This window comes from Nannospalax galili, unplaced genomic scaffold, assembly GCF_000622305.1.
Source record: "Nannospalax galili isolate Female #2095 unplaced genomic scaffold, S.galili_v1.0 scaffold72, whole genome shotgun sequence".
NCBI classification, from domain to species: Eukaryota; Metazoa; Chordata; class Mammalia; order Rodentia; family Spalacidae; genus Nannospalax; species Nannospalax galili.
Genome location: NW_008336933.1, coordinates 9,004,866 through 9,023,952, shown reverse-complemented (window position 1 = coordinate 9,023,952; position 19,087 = coordinate 9,004,866). Strand labels below are relative to the sequence as shown.

Here is a 19,087-nt window from a genome sequence, read left to right as displayed (position 1 = left end):
ATCTTTCCTCTCATTTATTTATGCCTTTCCATTTTGTTACTGCAAAGCATCTTGTGGTCATCTACATTTCTATCTGTAAGACTGATGTGAGCTATCTGGAAAGCAATAAACTAAGCTTTTTCTCTCTTCCCTTCCTCACCCCTTTATCTTCCCAGCCTCTAATCATGAACATTGTGCAAACTTTGTTTCTCAGAATTCTGGTCTCTATAGTTTTTCCCTCGGAGACCTCATTCATTCCCATTTCATGAGTGCCAACTTATGCTCTGGGAATGGCTTACACCATCTACTGCATAGGAAACACTGTTATTACTATAGACATATATCTGAAAAACATTTATTGTGTATTGAGATGAAGGCAAACTTGTGACTCTGAGGATGAATTCCCAGTATGAATAGTCCAGTAAAGCTCTATAGAACAGATGTAAAACAGAAAACATTAAATGAAGCCTGTATGATGCTTAGAGGACTGGATAATCTGAGGTGATGGGATGGGGGCCTTTGGTGTGGTATTTATGGTTTGCATTTTGGTCCTTTGTCTCAGGAGTCTCACCCTGTGATCTGTAGGTTCTTAGGGTTCTGCATACAGATTCTTAGCCTGTTAATATTTACAATGGGTCTTTTGCGATTTACGTGTTTCAAAAAGAAATGTAAGCATATTCTGTGTCATTAAAATCAATGCTCCTCAAAACATGGCCTTCAGCAGGTGTTGAGCCATGCACGCTCCAGTTGATAATGAGGTGACTACAGAAGCTGAGAATAAACCTTGAGGCACTAGTAGCTCTTTATTTTTGTTGTTATCTTTGGCACAGTGCTGGGAATTGAACCTAGGGGCTCATGCATGCTAAACAAGCATTCTGCCATTGAGTTCCATCCCTAACGTCCTTTTTTACCTTTTTTTTTTTCCCTAAGGTAAATTTACCTAGCTTGGAACTCACACTGTAGACAAATGCTCCTCTCTCAGCCTTCCAAGTGTCTAAGGTTACAGGCCCACATCACCAGATGTTACTCTGATAGCAGTTTGACTTGACACTGCCACGTCATCCAAGTATGGGGATTTTTCTCTGGCAGTTTATGGAGATACTGTTTACACACAGTGAAATTTACACCATCAGAGCGTGGGTAGATGAGATGTGATGGGTGCACATAGTGATATAACCACCCCATAATCAAGAACAGAAAATTTTCATCCCTAAGAGTTCCCTCATTTTTCCCTCAATAGTCACTGATCTGTTGTCTGTCTATAGTTTCATCTTTTCTAGAATGTCTTATAAATGGAAATTGAAACTAGATTGTCTGCATCCACTCAGCACAATGATTTTGGTATTCACTTATTGTATATGTAAATAATTTATTTATTTTTATTACCAGGTAATATTCTACCATATGAATATAACAGTATTCCATTCACTGAAGGATAGAGTTACTGAAGGGTAGAGTTATTTTTATTTGAAACTTTTATGAGCAAAACTCTTGAGAGCATTTGTGTATTGATCTTTCCATATTTTAGGTAAACCTATAAGAATGAAGTTCCTATGTTATATACTAAGTGTGTGTTTAACCCAGAGTTAACATTTTGTTTGTTAATTATTTTTTTAGTTTTATGTATGTTGCTGTTTAAAAATTCTGAGTTGTATTTAATTGCAAACGATGTAACTCATATAAACATTTTTCTTCTAAGTTCTTTAACTGGTCAAATTGCACTTACAGAAACTATGAAAAAGGAAAGTTTTGATTAGTAATTTTTAGGTTAAGTCTTTGGGGGAGGACTGTCCTGTGCATTATAGGACATTTAACAACAACTCTGGCCTCTGTCACTAGGGATTAGGCAATTCCTTCCCCCTGACCTCTACCCCGTAGCTATTAGGTAACATCCATCCTCTACCTCTATCACTAGATATTATGCATAGGCTTTCCACTGACCTATGTCCACTAGATATTAGGCAAGTCCCTTCCCCTGGCTTCTGTCCACTAGGTATTAGGCAATTCCTTTCCACTGGCCTGTGTCCACTAGATATTAGTTAATTCACTCCTCTGGCCTCTGTCCACTAGGTATTAGGCAATCCCCCCAATGACCACTGTCCACTGTCCACTAGATATTGGGTATTAGCCTAAACCCTGGCCTCTGTCCACTAGATATTAGATATTAGACAGTTCCCTCCCACTGGCCTCTGTGCACTAGATGTTAGGTAGTTTTCTCCTCCAATTTTGGCCAGCAGAAATGTCCCCAGACACTCTTGCTCAGTATTCTCTGGCTGCTAAAATTGTGCCCAATTGAAGATCTTTGCTTTATAGTAAGGAGTTGCCAAACTATTTTCCAACGTGGCTTTGTCAGTTTTCATTTCCACTCAATAATTTATGAGCTTCAGTTGACAATGTGTTGTATCTTAATTTTTATTCATTCCCATGCATGTTCTAATTTCCCTTGTGATTATTTTTTTGACTCATAGATTATTAAGAAGTATGTTGTTTAATTTACCACTGTTTTAGACGAATTCTAGGGATCTTTTCTAGTGTTGATATCAAAGTTAATAACATTTTGGACATAGAACATTTCGTATGAATTTTTAATACTGTAAATATTTAAAATATTTGTTTTGAATGTGGTGTGTGGTGGTAAAAGCCCATTTGTACCTGTAAAGTTATTCATTCTGTTCTTGGGTGCCATATTCATGATTTTATCGACAAAATTATCAGCCTGGGAGCTGGGGAGATGACTCAGTTGGTAAATGATGGCTGTGTAAAACATGAGTACCTGAATTGAATTCAGGTCCTCAGCACCCCATAAAAACCAAGCATGTCAGCACCCAGTGCTGAGGGTATGGGAGACGGAAGTCAAGTGGATCCCTGGGACCTGAAGGCCAGCTAGTTTAGCTGAAATGTTAGCTGCAGGTTGATTAGACACTCTGTCTCAAAAACTGAAATTGACCACAGACCTCCATGTGAACATGCATAGGTGACATATGTATGTGCACACATAAGCATCCCCCGCCCCCCAGGCACACACACATTATCAGCCTGAGATTTGTTGGGAATTTTTTAAAGTTCTTTGGTAAAGACCAGTCTGTTTCTAACTTACAGCTGAATGCCTGTGTTTCCATTTGTCTTGTAGATTGTCTTGATGCCTGCTGATAACTTAAAGCCCTAGTATTTGACTTACAATGAAGCCCCCTCAACCTCCCCACCCACCCAACATGGCTCCTGCACATCTGGTCTCGTGGCTCCTTGAGTGTTTTAAGTTCAATGAGAAGGAATGGCGATCTATGAAACCATTATGTTTTAGAGAGTTATTAATGCAGAATTAAAAGAATAAGATGTTAATGTGGGGTCCCTGAGACATCACTCACTGCCCCACACTGCTGGTAATAGTGTCTAGAATCTTTTGTTTTAGAAAATAAACAGATGGTGAGAGATGTGGGTTGAAGACTCAAATCTGCAGTGACAGGAATCTGGAATGCAGGGATGATTCTGCAAGAAATTCTGAGATGTGTTTAAAAGTGTGCATCTGAAAGGAAGCAATGTTGGGGCCAAAACTTTATTCTCCAGATTCTGCCTTGAGTAACCAGATAGGCGATGAACCTGTTCAACAACATGGAGAAGATTGAGCTACCTTGTCTTAGGACAGCTCTGCTTATTTCTAGGATGAGCAAAGTTATAAATGGTATTGTGTGGTGTAGCCTTTGGAGAGATAAATGGACTTTACAGTTTGGGTTTGATGGTTAATGGAGTATAGTGTGCTTGTCTTACTTTAAGCTCATAACTCCTGATCTCTCCTATTTGGAAAGTTTCTAGGTTTTTTTAAATATCGTATTTATTATATTTATTTTATGTGTGAGTGTATTACCTGCATGTGTGTATGTGTGCCCATATCGTGCAGCGCCCATGGATATCAGAAGCAAGCATTGAATTGCCTGGAACTGGGGACGATTGTTATCTGTCATGTGGGTGTTAGGAACCAAACTGGAGTCCTCTGCAAGAGCAACCAGTGCTCTTAACCTCTGAGCCATCTCTCCGGCCCCCTTGTTAAGTTTTTATTTGTATCATTCTTATATCAAGAAAATTGTATCCTGTGACAGCAGCTTAATTTCTGCTCTACTATATGGGAAATATTTACAATGAGAGCAAAACCTAGGGCTAGTGAGATGGTTCAGCAGGTGAAAGCTCTTACTGCCAAGCCTGATGATCTGAGTCAATCCCTGGAACCCACATGATTGGAAGGAGAGCACTGACTCCTGTGGGTTGTCTTCTGATCTCCACATGCACTCAATGGCATATCTATGCCACACATGTACACCTCCTGTGCATGCGTGCGTACACACACACACACACACACACACACAAAATAAGTAAATGTAAAACAGTTTTTTTAATGAAGCAAAACTTAGATGATTTAGGAAGGGTCGTCCCAATAAAAAGATCATACCTACTCAAAATCAGAAATATGAAATCTATACCACTTTGTGCTCAAACCCATTTTGGATAAAGGACAACCAATGTATCTGAAATGTTTATTAGTCCTTTTATATAAAGGGCATCTTGTAAAGCTCTGCTATCTTTGCCCCATTTTCTTCTCAGTTCAAATGAAGAATAGACCATGGCTGCTTGAGGTTCTCGTAGTCTCTCTGAGACTGTTACAGTGTTAATCGACTGTGTGGACAGGACCTGATCATTTAGCCAAACCCTGTGGATGAACATCTGGCTTTGCACAGTCATCTGCTACTATAAATTGTACTCTTAAGAAATCATTTTATAAAAAAGAAATCACTCCAAATTCATAATTTTCCATGTGTGGGATACATGCAAGGGGAAAGATGCACGTTATATGCATTTATACTTTAAATAGTTATTGTTGTGTTACATCGCTTAGATAAAAAATTTAAACCCCACATGTGTTTCCCTATGGCTTTACTACCAGATGTAGCCATGCATTTTTATTTTGCCACTTGTGTCAGTTAAAAACTAGTTTAGTTTTATCTTGCATTTTCCTAAAGCTTTTTATTAATAACTATTTTTCTATTTGTCTATGGATGTCTTCATTTTTTCCCTGTTTTAACCTTAAATTGTATTACTGTTTTTGTAGTTGTAGAAACATACAGTGGACCCAGCACTAAATGAGACTTCTGGGACTGACTGCACCATCAGAATTGGGAATACCATTTAAAAAAAATCTCTCAGTAGTGTCACATTCCGTCATTTGTGCTGTCATCACCAGCTTCTCTTTCAGGTTTTCCTGTATCACTATGAGTATTTTCCCTCACACATCAGCTGTTCTTGTAGGCAGCTGCTGTCCCGTGTTCCTGTGATTAAATACCTTCCTCCCTGACAGCTGACTATCCTCTTACTTAGAACCACATTAGCCCCTCACTTCCTCCCAATGACTAGGCCTCCTCCCCACTGTCTTTGTGTATTTTATTTTTCTGCTGATATTTTGAATACTTTTTCTTCATTCACCTAGACACAAATGTTTTGATAAGGCTCAAATTTTTTTATGGCTTATCTTCTTTCCACCTCCTCCTCCTCCTCCTCCTCCTCTTCTCCTCCTCCTCCTCCTCCTTCCCCTCCTCTTCCTCCTCTTCCTCCTCTTCTTCCTCTTCCTTCTCCTCCTCCTCCTCCTTCTCCTTCCCCTCCTCTTCCTCCTCTTCTTCCTCTTCCTTCTCCTCCTCCTTTTTGTTTGTGTTTGTTTGTTTGTTTGTCAATCTCCCTTAAACCCACTGTGGCTCAGGCTGTCCTCAAACTCATGACCTTTCTGCCTCTGCTTCCTGAGTTCTGAAATTATGTCCCTGGGCCATCACACCAAGTTCTTTGTCCTCTTTCTTCCCTGTCATTTCATCTCTGAATGATGGTGGTAGCAGCATGGCCAGGGCAGATGTGCATATCTCCCAGGGTCTTACCTGCTTACCCCAGACTCCAGTCCTCGGCCATCCCTTTGTTGTATAAGAGATTCTCTTAGTCTTTTGTATATCCCAATCTGAAACAGTTGCCTACTGCTCTTTAGAACAAATTTTCTCATGCTTGGTGACTTAAACCAGCCCAAATTTACTATCACAGTTTCCTTGCTTCAGGAATCTGGAGAATTGGTGTGTTCTCCAGTTCACAGTCACAGGATTGAAATCAAACTGTTGTACTGTTTTCATTTGGAGCTCATGGCCCACTTCTCAGCTCGACAGGCTCTTGGGGAAATTTATTCCTTAGGGTTATAGGAGTGAAGTTCCCATTTCCTCTTGCACCTCCTTGAGGCCTCCTGAGGAACTGAGCACATGGCTGTTCACTGTCCCACAACCAGCAAGGGCTGCTCTGTTCAGTCTGCCAAGATTGAGTCTTATATAAAATGGGCTAATCATTGGCATGAAATCCCATCCTTTCTATAGGTCCCCGCCATGCTCAAGGAGGACTTTCTGGAAAGCTTGCAGATGGGGATGGGAGGCTCAGAGCAACCTCAGCCTGCCACAGTGTCCTTCTCATCATCTAGTGTCCAGTTGGAATTATGTTCCTTCATGAACTCTTTTTATAAGCTTTTCTCAGAGTATGAATAGCTCCCTTGCATTTCTCCACACAGTAGTTTTTATCAGCTCTTATTCTGCCTCATATGTGTGAAATACAGCCTTAACATTCATGGTTGTGACATAATCTAAACAGGATACTTTACCTTTGGAATAAATGCTACTGGATGCACATTTTATAGTGCCTTGCTTGCTCTCTCCACATTGTTGAGCTATACACTGTAGCCCCAATGAAGCATAAATGTGGTATTTTACTAAAGTTTTATTCTCAATGGTCTGATGCATGTTTTCTGAATGTCAAACATCCAATGCAGCATGTTTTGAAGATGTGTCTTTGTATGGCAAACCACTTAGGGAATGATCTTGTCTTTCTTCCTCTTCAGTGGCCTGGATATAGGGTGCTAATATTTGAATCAGAGCCAGTAAAGGTTACAGAAAAATCCTAATTCAGAAGCAGGAATTGGGGCTTAAAAATGCTGGAATGGAAGCTAGAGAATGGCTCAGTGCATTAAGTGAATGCTGCACAAGCATGAGGACCCACGCTCCACAGCACCTATGTAAAAAATCAGGCGCAGCAATGCATGCCTATAATCCCAGCACTGGAGAGGCAGAGATAGGAAGATCCCAGAAGCTTGCCATCCACCCAGTCTCACTGATTCAGAGAACTTCAGGTTCAGTGAGAGACACTGTCTCAAAAAAAATAAGGTGGAAAAGTGACTAGGAAAGATACCCAGTGTTGACTTCTGGCTTCTCAATACACACACATTCACCTGCACACACACATTCAGACACATGCATACACATACAGAGACACACACAGACACACACACATACACACAGACGCATACACACAGACACACACACACACACACACACACACCACATGCTTGGATGGCGGGGTAGAGGGTGGTAAGAAAAAACCTGGACTTTCTGAGCAATCAAAGACACTGCCCCAATTTGTGTGACTCCAGAGAGGTTCCAGAGGGACATAGGGAATGTGGAGAGGAAGGAAAAGGTCAGATGGGTATCCTCTTGGATGAGCCCATAGCTACACTTTAGCACTGCTGCTAAGAGGCATCCAGTCCACATTGCCAGTCAGTGCCAGGCCTCCATCTGTTCTTTATGTCTACCTAAATGGTCATTTTCCTTTGTTTCCTAACCATAGCTGGTGCTCATGATCAAATCGGCTGGGCTTTTGGCCTAGGGTTAGAAAGACTGGCTATGATCCTCTACGACATCCCTGACATCCGCCTCTTCTGGAGTGAGGACGAGCGTTTCCTGAAGCAGTTCCACGTGTCAGACATCAATCAGAGGGTGAAGTTTCAGGTAAGATGACTTACAAGAATTAAGGAAATATCAATAAATGCTCATCAGAAGCTGGGAAGAATCACCTGAAAACTGTTGGATTTTAAAATAGTGTTTTGAAATTGGGGTAACAATCTTGATTGTCAACTTGGTAACATTTAAAGTCACCATGGAAACAAATCTCTGGGCACATCTATGAGGAATTATCTAGATTAAGTAAATCAGGGTTAGAAAACCCACCCTAAATGTGGGCATTACCATTCAATGGACTGGGTCCTACACTGAATTAAAAGGAGAAAGGGATTGATCCCAAGCAGGCATTGCTCTCTGCTTCCTGACTGTGGAGGCAGTGTAACCAGCTGCCTCCTACTTCTGCTGCCATCTCTCACCTGCCATGATGGATTATATACCCTTCAACTGTGAGCCAAAATAAACCCTTCCTTTTTAAAGTTGCTTTTGTCAAGTGTTTTGTTACACAACAAGATAAGCAACTGATGTTTATGGTTTTCAGATAGAGGTCTTTAAACACTGGAGGGGGTAATCATAAATCTTTAAGAATTATATGTAGGAAAAAATACTAATGTCATTAGTTTGCTCAGAGAACCAACTATAGGCTTTTTTAATGGTCCTTCAGTCATTGTGAAATACCTTTGGCACTGATGATACTTAAAAAGTTGACATTTTCTGATACTGACATAGGTATGCTAGAGGATTTTTATATCCTTTTTATTATTTCATTTTCATTCTATTTTTTATATTTAAGTTTTTATTAGCAGCTTATGCTATTAAGGCTATTTTAAATCCAGATTTGAAGTCTCTGTCTTCTAATTAGAGTGCTGAACACATTTACATTTAATATAATATTTTATGTAATTGAGTTAATTCTGTCATCTAGATTTTTCTTCCCATTTTCCCATCTTGTCCTTACTTCTTTTATTGCCTTGTTTAGAAAGTGAGGCTTATTGCTTTATGTTCTGTCATCCATTTAATTTCTTTAATTGCTTTTTATATAATTTTAAGGAGTTTTTCTTGATTATGATATGCGTAATGAATCTATCACATTTCACTGTGAATGAATATTATGCATTTTCTTGAAATAGTTAACATTATTATGCAATTCTATTTGCCTCTCTTATTTGTGTTTTATTGCCACCTTATTTTTCCGTGTACTATTGTCTCAACATATTGTACTAGTCATTTGTCTTTTAATGATTTAAAGCTTTTGGGGTTGGAGAGATGGCTCAGCGGTTAAGAGCACTGACTGCCCTTGCAGAGGACCCGGTTCGAATCCCAGCACCCACATGGTGGCCAACAGCCATCCATAACTCCAGTTCCGGGGGTTCTAACACCTTCTTCTGACCTCTACAGGCATTGCGCAACACGGGTGCACTTATACACATGGAGGAAATACACTCATACACATTTGAAAAAAAAAAACAGATTTAAAGCCTTATTGGCTGTACATGCTGTTTAGTATTTATCCAGTGACATCGTGGTTTTTTTCTGTGATCATTTCCCTTCGGTCTGGAGAGCTTCTTCTAGCAATGCAGGATGAGGTTTTTCAGCTTTTGTTTTTCTGAAAACACCTTTGTTTCACCTTTATGTTTTAGGAATATTTTTCATAATTTTCGTTTTCTAGGTCATCAGATGTTTTGTAATTATTTTCTTTATCCTGTCATTTCTTTATGTGTATCATTTCACTGACTTGTTGCTTCTTTTCTTTTTACCCTGGGTTTTAGTAGTTTGGCCTGTGTAGGATTTTCTGTATGTTATCTTGCTTGGACGCTCACTGTGTTGGGTTACTGCCTTTCAGGTGTTTCGGGAAATCCTAGTCTCTCTTCCAGTAATTCTGCTTCATGTAAAGATCGCCTTTCCTCTGATTTCTGTTTACAAGTTCCTGTTTCCTTCAAAGCCCTCATGAGCAGGGCTTTTGACACACATATTTCTGATATCAGTGTTAGGATGAGTTCCTCCCTGACAGTATAGATATTCTATGTCATGCTCCTCACTTCATCCTTAGCCTTTCAGAATCTTTAAATTGTGTTTCTACAGCAGTATGTTTAGGCACGCTAACCTTTTAGTCTCATGGTGCTCAGAATTCTACATCCATGAACTAATCCCAAGACCAGTTCCATACTTTAGGTGTTTGTTCTAAGTGTTACTTAATTCCAAATACCAAAATATGTATTAGTTTTTATTGCTGCTATGACAAATGACCAGAAATTCAGTGGCTTCAAATAACACGAATATACGACCTTATGGAGGGCAAAGATCAAATTCAGTCTGACTAAAGCAAAGGTGTGAGTAGATGTGGTTCCTTTGGAGGTGTCCAGGGCATACTGTTTACATGCCTTTGCCAGCTCCTGAGCCCCCATCCCTTGACTCATGACTAGACATCACATGACCTTTTTCTCCTCTGAAATCTCATCACTCTTACAAAGACTCTTGTAATTTCCATGGTGTTAGCAACATAGCTCAGGATAACTTTCCCATTTCAAGATTTTTCTTAATTGCATCTGTTAAGACATTTTTGAAGGTAAGAAATTCATAGGTTCCAGGCCTCTGAATCTGTCTAGAATAGTATATTTTGTCTGTCACTTACTCCCTTTTATATTTAGTTGCTTGTCTTCAAGTATAATAGTTTGGTTATCATTAGCAGTTTTTACTATTTGTATAGAGTGGTTATGTTTATGTTTATGTTTATAAAGGGGAACTTAGGAGATTCTTGTCACATAAGCAACCATCTGTAACCCTAAAGAAGACTGCTTCAGAGAAGTGGAGATATGGGAAAAATCCTACTGCAACTGTGAGCTTGTGGTTCTGGCCAGGAACCCCCTGCATCCTGTTGTGTGGTGGCAGAAGTTTATCTTCTTTATCTTCTTCCTAACTTATGCTCCAGTCCCTCTTGACCTCGGTGGTTGTGTCCTCTGTACTCTCCATGGTCTTATAAATCCATTCATCTGGCTGTGAGGGTGCTTTTAGTATTGGGGCAGTCTGATTTAGAGCACTCCAAGGCCTTGTTGAGGACAGTCTTCTGCAATACCTTGAGAGCCATTGTTTAGATCTAGTAAGTAGGAGCCTTGTTATGTATTTAATTTTTAGTCTTCCTCATGCACATTTTGAGTCAAGGGCTTTGCCTGTTATGGCTATCTTTAGCTCACCAGGATTATGCTTGAGACAAATGAACCATTAATGGGGCTGTCTTGTCATGCAAGTGTCCTCTTGTTCTGCAAAGAAAGCTCACTGTCCACCACTCCAGGTTCCTGTGTGCATTCTGCATGTGTGTGCCTTTGTGGGATATGTTCCTGAACGCCTATGAAGTCATGTTTGCGTTTCAGTGCTTAGAACTGAATGCACAGTAATTCAACTTTCAATCATTCTTCAAATCTTTTAAACAGTCCAAAACTATGAGTTCAATATTTAGCCCTACACAGTAATAATATATCATACAAATTATTTGCATAGCTTACTTAAGTGTCATTAGTCACATGCCTATCCATAGTAGCTCACCAATTATTCAACAACATTGCAGTTTCTTTTTCTCCCAGTTGAGAAGTCTTGCAGGCTGTCATTGGTGTCTGCGCACTATATTATTCCTAAATCTGGTTGCTGTCCCAGCTACTTGTTACAGCAACTGGAGGATTGAGAGTGAGGGCACGTGAAGACCTACTGAATCACATTTGATTCTATGTGATAGCTGACACTCACTCTGGCCTTGTATGTGACATTGTGGAGGAATTTCCCAGCCTTGACCTTCTTAACAGCTCTGAAACTTCGTTACTGGTATTCCCCCTCCCCACCCCCGAAACCAAACCATCTCGATATCAGCCTTAGTCCAATGCATTGCTCAGTCAGGACATCAGGGAGCTATTTCTTGAAGATTAACCTGACTTAAAATTCATAGGTGGATTATTCATAGCCAAAGCATATGGCACCCATACATAAACAGAAAGCGTCAAGTTTAATTAATCTGCTTTATGGATCTAATAGTAGCAAACTACATATATTAATGATTCTCTGACTTTAGTGTGCAGATGGATCCTGTTAAATGCAGATTCTAATTTGCTGTTTCCCTGTGGACCTTGTGATTCTGCATTTATAACTACCTGCTGGTTGTTGCTGATGCAGCATGTCCACAAGCCACATTTTGAATGGCGGCAGTAGTGGGCAAAGGCTTTTGCTTGTCAGATCCTCCCTCGGCCACATCATCTGTAGTGAGGCCAGACCCTTCCCCAGGGGTAAGATGCCTTCCTCCTCCGCTGCACCCTCATCCCAAGTTTAGCATGACTGTTCCATAAGCAGATCCATAATTTGTAACATTTATATGTCATCTTGAAGCTCTTCTTTTTTCTTGCCCTAATTTTGTAAATTTGAAAGAATTGTAATACTTTTACACTCTAACTTTTTGATGAACTACCTAAGATTCCTTTCTTCCCTCCCTTCCTCCCCTGTCTTCCCTCTTCTCCCTTCCCTCACTGTGTACTTGTAGCTCTTCAGGTGAGGGGATGGTGTAAATAAACTCATACAATTTAAATGAACAGTGAAAAATTATACTGAATTCAGAGATTAAAAAAAATATTATTTCTATTTTATGTGTACGAGTATACTGCCTACATGTGTAAATGCACCTGTGTTGTGCAGTGACCTCAGAAATCAGAAGAGGGCATTGGATTCCCCTGGAACTGGAGCCATATGAGTGCTGGGAACCAAACCCACATCCTCTATAAGAGCTGCTAATGCTCCCAACCAGCTGAGCCATCCTCTCCAGTCCCTAATTCAGAGATTTGATGATGTGCTTTATGCTTAAAGTAAAGGGAAAATGCTATTATTAAAAGCAGAAAAAAACTGAATTAGAGATGATAAAATAGATTAAATGGGCAAAGAATTTCATTTTTAGGCACTAGCAAGATAACAACTATCAAAGTTTCCTGTTTCACAGATCTCAAGAGAAACTGTTTGTCTGTGCCCTTCCTGCAGCGGCAGACATCAACAGTGGATGTTGTGTTGTCTGAGGCCTGGGGGTTGCTTAAGAGGTTGTTGGTTCTTTTCTCTGATTTATTTATGCCTTTGTGCAGACATAACACAGTATGTCATTGATCTGTACATGATTTAAAATTTTATGTTGTTATTGTGTGTGTGCACGTATGTGTATATGTATGTGTATTGTATTCATGTGAGTGCAGGCACATGTATGCCACAATATGCATCTGTAGTCCACAGGACAACTTTCAGAAGTCAGTTCCCTCCTTCAACTGTGGGTTCTTGGATCAAACTTAAGTCGTCAGGCAGCCACCCACTGAGCCATCTCACCAATCCTCTAGTGATTTTAGTGAGACTTTGTAATACTTGGCCCTTGTAGACTTCTGTATACAAACCATTGAACTGATACCTAGCATTTTTTTATTTATTATTTTTATTTTATGTGTATATGTATTACCTGCATAGTAGGTAAGTGCACCTGTGTCATGCAATGCCCATGGAGGACAGAAGAGGCTATCAGATACTGGGGTGAATAGGTTGAAATTCATAGTTCTCAACTTTAAGGTGTTTCTAAAGAGGCAGATTTACTGAGAGACACACAGAGTAATAGAGAGCAGTAATGGAGCTATGTATAGGTGACTGTAGACCCGACACGGATGTGAGTGACTGTAGACTGACACTGTTGTGTAGCAGTTATAGACCCGCACTGACACACTGACCAGTGAATGGACGTCAGCATTCCTGTCTTTATCCTTTCTTGCTAATTAATTCTCCAAATCCTTCCATGTCTCTCCAGAATTGTCTCAGGTCTCAAACCTAATTATTTGTTAATCTCCCTAGCTTGGAAGAGCTCGTAGGTCTGGTTTTGCTGTCATTATCATAAATGGTAGCAGGTAGAGACTAATGTAGGATTTTGCATTTTTCCTCATTCTGTTCTCACACAAACCCTACTGTGTGGATCTCATGAGCTTCAATGTGCTGCAGTGACAGTAATGGATCTTGGACATTTTTTCAACTGTTTCTCTGTACATTTTCCCTACCTCATCAAAATTTAAAGTCTACCAAATATTTTCTTTTGCTGGAAAATAGATGTTCATCCCAGAATAAAGTAATAGAAAGGGACACAGGAAGAAATGGAAAGATGACCAACCAAAGGACATTCTGCATGTTGAGTAAGCCCCATAGACTTACAAGTAAGAGATGCAGCAATAAGAGATAGACATGTTAGGGGACTCATTGCAGCGCTGTGTAAAGAATAGCGTTTCGTCCACAGTTACTTGTGTCTGCATCATTATCACTCTTATCACAGACATACCCCGGCTAGGGCAGCAACCTCAGTCCACATGATTCCCCGGCTTGCTTTGCCAGCACTGGTGTTCTATAACCTGAGCCTCAAGGCATGAGAATGATTCATTGGTCCACGTCCATCTTGTCCTGTGTGTTGAAGCTCCGTGTTTATTGGATTCTGTCATCACAAGCCTATAGATCTCAACTGCTTTTTAACTGTAAAAGTGAGCAGATCTTGGTTTGTTTTATATTTAGGGAATTGTAATTACTACTTTTCTTTTTCATTAAGGCACTTAGCACACGTGTATATACACACAGACACAGTCCTCAGTATTATGTAGATTGCAAAAATAAGTATTTTATACCATTTATACACTTGTGATACCCTACTTATGTTTTCCTGATTTAGTACATGTGTGTATTGTATTTTGATCACATTCACCCCCATTACCCTCTCTTGTACCCCCCTACATCTGCTGATCACCTTCCTCTTCCAGCTAGTCTTCTTTCTACTTTTGTGTTTGGTTTTGGTGAACCAGTGTGTTTATTTGGGTTTACTTACAGGAGTATGGGCTACTTACCAGTAGTTATATCAGTGAAGAAAATATTTGTCCCACCCCTAGTGACCATAAATCCCTAGGGAAGTGGTTAGGATCCCTTAGTTGTATTTTCTTAGCTTTTAAGAGAATGTACAAAAGCTCCCTGTGAATAGAAACATGTTAATAATTGAATCTTGGCAGCGTCATACAACTGACCAATGGGCAATACATTTTAGGAATCATCTGTTAGACTAGCACAAGTTTCTGTATTTCTATCACTGAATAAAAGGAGTAATTCTCTGCTGTATAGAATCATCCCTGTTGGACACTAATAATTCATGGGTCATACAGCTCAGAGAGTTTTAGGAAGAGTTCATCAGAGTAGACTGGAACTGGCACAGATCTAAAGAGCATATGGATTAAGTGATAGGGGAGCAGTCCATATTTGCTCCTAGGTGTGAATGGAGAGGGTGTTGAAGAATGGAGTAGCATAGTAGAGAGATGCTTTTCAACTTCACCCAAGAGAAGACCCAGTTGGAAATGGCAGGGCTAAGAGCAGTGGCAGCAAGCCCTCATGGATGCCAGCTCTCTGGAGCCCTGAATGGTTTTGCTCACACTTGTCCCCTCCAGATGGAGAGCTGGCAGCAGGAGCACCAGGGCAGCACCATACAGCGAGGTCCAGAGGCAGCAAACAAACACTCTCGTTTCCTTTGTTCAAGTATAAGGCAAAGTATGCCAGAAGTCTTCAGCTGACTTCTGTCATGTCTCATCTTTAAGGTAGTTGCAGTGATCTGAGAAGGCGTCCTGTTACTTCTTGGAGTATAGACTGAGCTCTTGTCAACAAGGCTTACACTTTTTCAGTAATATACAACCACTAGCATATAATTACATTCGATTAAAACAAAGATATGGCTTTGTACTGAACCCATTTTTGATAGATTGTCATGTATGAAATGGAATGATAGAGACTACTGGAAAAATGATCCCCATCTGAAGTCTTTCTCTTTGCTGACAAATGCCTGAAGTTTCTCTTCCGTTGACTGCTTTGACCTCTGATTGAGCAGACTGTTCCTTTTGTCTAGAACTGACTGTACAACTTTTACCAAATACCTGGCATAAAATAATTGGCACTGTGTGACTGTGGAACATTTTTTTCTGTTTAAACTAAGAGTCATCATGGAAACTTTGATGAAATTAACTGTATTTGCCCAATGGAAAAAGGTCTCAAATACTAACGTCAAAGTCACTCAGCCCAGAAATGAGATTCTCAGATTCAGAAAGAACAACAAATGTTGGTAAGTCAATTCCAGTGGAAAAATTTGGAGCTCATATTAATGAACTGGGACCATATTAGGTCAAAGTAATTTACCTGTATGAATGAATAACTACACAAGAAGATAAGTGTAGTTTAAAGTATCTTGACATCCTGTTGTACAAAAGAACAAACAAACCTCTCTACTGACTGAATTAGAGGCATGTCCTGGCCCTGTACTCAGAGGATGAACAGTGCATTTATGTTCACCTGAGATGGTAGAACTTGAAAATTATCCATATTTAGATAGAGAAGTGACAGTTACTTTGCAGTTACAATGTGGAACAGGTTCTCAAACCATGAGCATTTCTATTGACATTTTTTAAATAATCTGAAAATGAAGAATGTGGGTAAAAAAAGCGCCAATTTATATAGTAGATGGCTTGATTATTCTTCCTATCACTTAACTAAGTAATGAATCAAATGTTTTCTTTCAGTGAGCGGGAAGAATTTATTTTCTCAAGAGCCTTTCTGAATATTGTATAACTCTAATAAGATGTAATTCAGTACCAAGGATAGTGCATATGAAGAGGCAGCCCTGGTAAGCGTCCCTTTAACACAGTTTGAGCTCCAGGTTAACTGCTGTTTAACAAGCAATTTTATATTTCTTTTTATTGCTTTTAAAATGATGGAATATCTTAAACAAGTATTTCTGGATTTGATTTGCTGTGAAAAGCATAGACCTGTAAGTCTCCCATCCTGTTGGCTGCCTTCATTTGATCCTTTGTGCCACTTCCTCCTTTGAAGAGGAAAGGCATCAGAATGCAGAGGAGTCCCTTTGCATTCCAAGTAATGTTCCCCTCCTGCTCCCTCCCCAGAGTCACTGCTAGCTTCATCTCGGTGTTTGTCATTCTTTTTACTGCTACACTTTATGTGTGACTAAAAACAATCTGTAGGATCGCTTAACTTTAATCATATGACAAATGCATTTAAAAACAAGAAACCCAGAGAGGTTTTCTGAGAAATTTGATACACAAATTTGAAATGTATGTTGAAATGCAGAGAGCCAGTAGCGACCAAACAGTCAACTGCCTCAAGTGTCAAGGAGTTGGGAAGCATGGTGAACAGCACACCACACCTGCCCCCACAGTACCACACTTATAACAACACAGACCCTGCCGAGCGGTACCAGGAAGAAAAGGCTGGGCAGATGCAGCAAGGCTAATTGGGTATCTATCTGGTAAAAGGCAAACGTGACCTGTATTCCTCATTATCAAAAAATGAATTCGGGGCAGGGGGAGAGGTGTAGATCTAAATTCAAAAGGGAATTTATTAACTTACTGCCTTTGAAAATCTCATTTTATCATGAGTGATTCTTTGATTTTTATTGGAGTAAATTGAACTGAGGAGAGTGAACTCAATGAACTATGGTAATGTAAAATTAAAACCTAATTATACGTCTGATCTTGAAAGTTTTGAAATGCATATTTATTTAAGTGGTTGCTGTACATTTTTGTGAAGCATTTTTATCAAATTGGGGGTATTTGCTTCTATTTCTGGTTGGCTGAGAGTTTTTATCATTAATAAGTGTTAAAATGTATTAAACCCTTCCACATATTTTGAGGTGTTCTCCTGAGTTTTGGACATTATCCTGTTATTGTAGTGATAGTGATTTTTTTTTTGAATGTTAAACTATTGTAGTAATAGTGATTATTTTTTGAATGCCAAACCAATCTTTTATTCTTGAAACACACACATATATGTATATATATATAACATACACACACACACAAAAAGATGCCTTTGTTGAAAAGACAACCAGACTTTTAAAGCACATGAATTTGATTTGCTGGTGTTTGTTTAGGGTTTTTGAGTCTTTGTTCAGGGATGAATCGACTTGTGATTTTCTTTCTTAGAAACCTCTCAGGTCTTGGGGTTAAGATTATCCTATCCTCATAAAACTAGTTTGGCAGTATTTACTTTCTGTAGTCTCTGGAGCTGTTTTGAAGGTTGATGGTATTTCTTAAGTATACAATCAGATTTATCAGTGAAATTATGTGTCACTTCAGTTTTCTATGAAGTTTTAAATTAAAGTTAAATTTTGTGAGTTTTAGACTATCTAGGTTTTACATTTTAATTTGTGTAAGTTTGATAAGTTATATTTTCCTCAGAATGTTTCCATTTCATTTACATTTTCAGATATATTAGTATAAATGTATATTTTATTATTGTGACTTTTTTTAAACTTTATAGTTAATTAATAATTAAGCATGCTTACTAATTCCATTCTTATAAACTTTCTATCTTTTCTTAGACTTTCTATCCCTACTTTTTCTGTTGTCTTCTTTCTCCCACCCCCTTTTCCTCTTTCCTCTAACATCTAACATCTTTGATGATTGTGCATATGCATATGACAGGTGTGATGTATCAGTCAGATCCACCCCAACACTATATTTGAGTGTGTTGTGGGAGAACTCAACCTGAGCTTAAGAAACCTTGGTTGGATGACCTGGTTGGTTAGGCACTGTTTTCCTCTAGGCTGCTCAGTGAACTCTATTACTGTGTCTTCACTGGCAGACTCAAAGGTCGTTTTGTGCTCTCTGCTACTAGGAGGGTGGGCAGGATTTCCTCTTCTGTCCACCTCACATTTCATTGCTAACTCCTCACGTCCATTTTGACTTCATCTTGCCAGCCTTACAACAAGACATTGGTTAGGAAAAGAAGTCGTGAATGTTCCTGGACCTTTACCTTTCTGTAAAAGTCTTGTTAGATGGCAATAATACCTTAAAACAAATTTTGGATTTTAGATCATGAAGAGCCAAGAGGAGATGGTCATATGGTATTAGGGAAGGAGGACAACATCTTTACCTACTAAGATGACTTCCCTAGAACTAATTATAAGAAGCTTCAAAACCCCATCAGTGTGGCCTTCCTTCCTTGCAGGCCCCCTCTGCATGTATAGCAACCTGGTCATGTTGGACCCTGGCTAGTGATAACCTGATAGTGCTGACCTTCAGCCTCTCCCTGTTTCCCCCTGAGTCTCTCTTTGTCCTTCTTTTTGTCTCTTTTTTTTTTGTGGTCTTTTTTGAGACAGGGTCTCCCTGTAGCCCCATCTGTCCTGGAACTCACTATGTAGACCAGTCTGGCTTTGAACTCACAAAGATCCGCCTGCCTCTGCCTCCCAGGTGCTGGGATTAAAGGCATGTGCCACCATGCCCGGCTCTCAC

The 19,087-nt window shown here is 39.5% G+C and overlaps 1 protein-coding gene across 6 annotated transcripts in view; it reads left to right on the top strand.

Moving 5' to 3' along the window:
* Positions 1-19,087, top strand: part of Fars2 (phenylalanyl-tRNA synthetase 2, mitochondrial) — a 542,959-nt gene that overhangs the window by 306,272 nt on the left and 217,600 nt on the right. For all 6 annotated transcript variants that reach the window (XM_008831656.3, XM_029562861.1, XM_029562860.1 and 3 more), the window contains one exon: positions 7,663-7,823. In XM_008831656.3, coding sequence (XP_008829878.1) covers positions 7,663-7,823 — 161 coding nt within the window. The remainder of the gene's footprint in view (positions 1-7,662; positions 7,824-19,087) is intronic.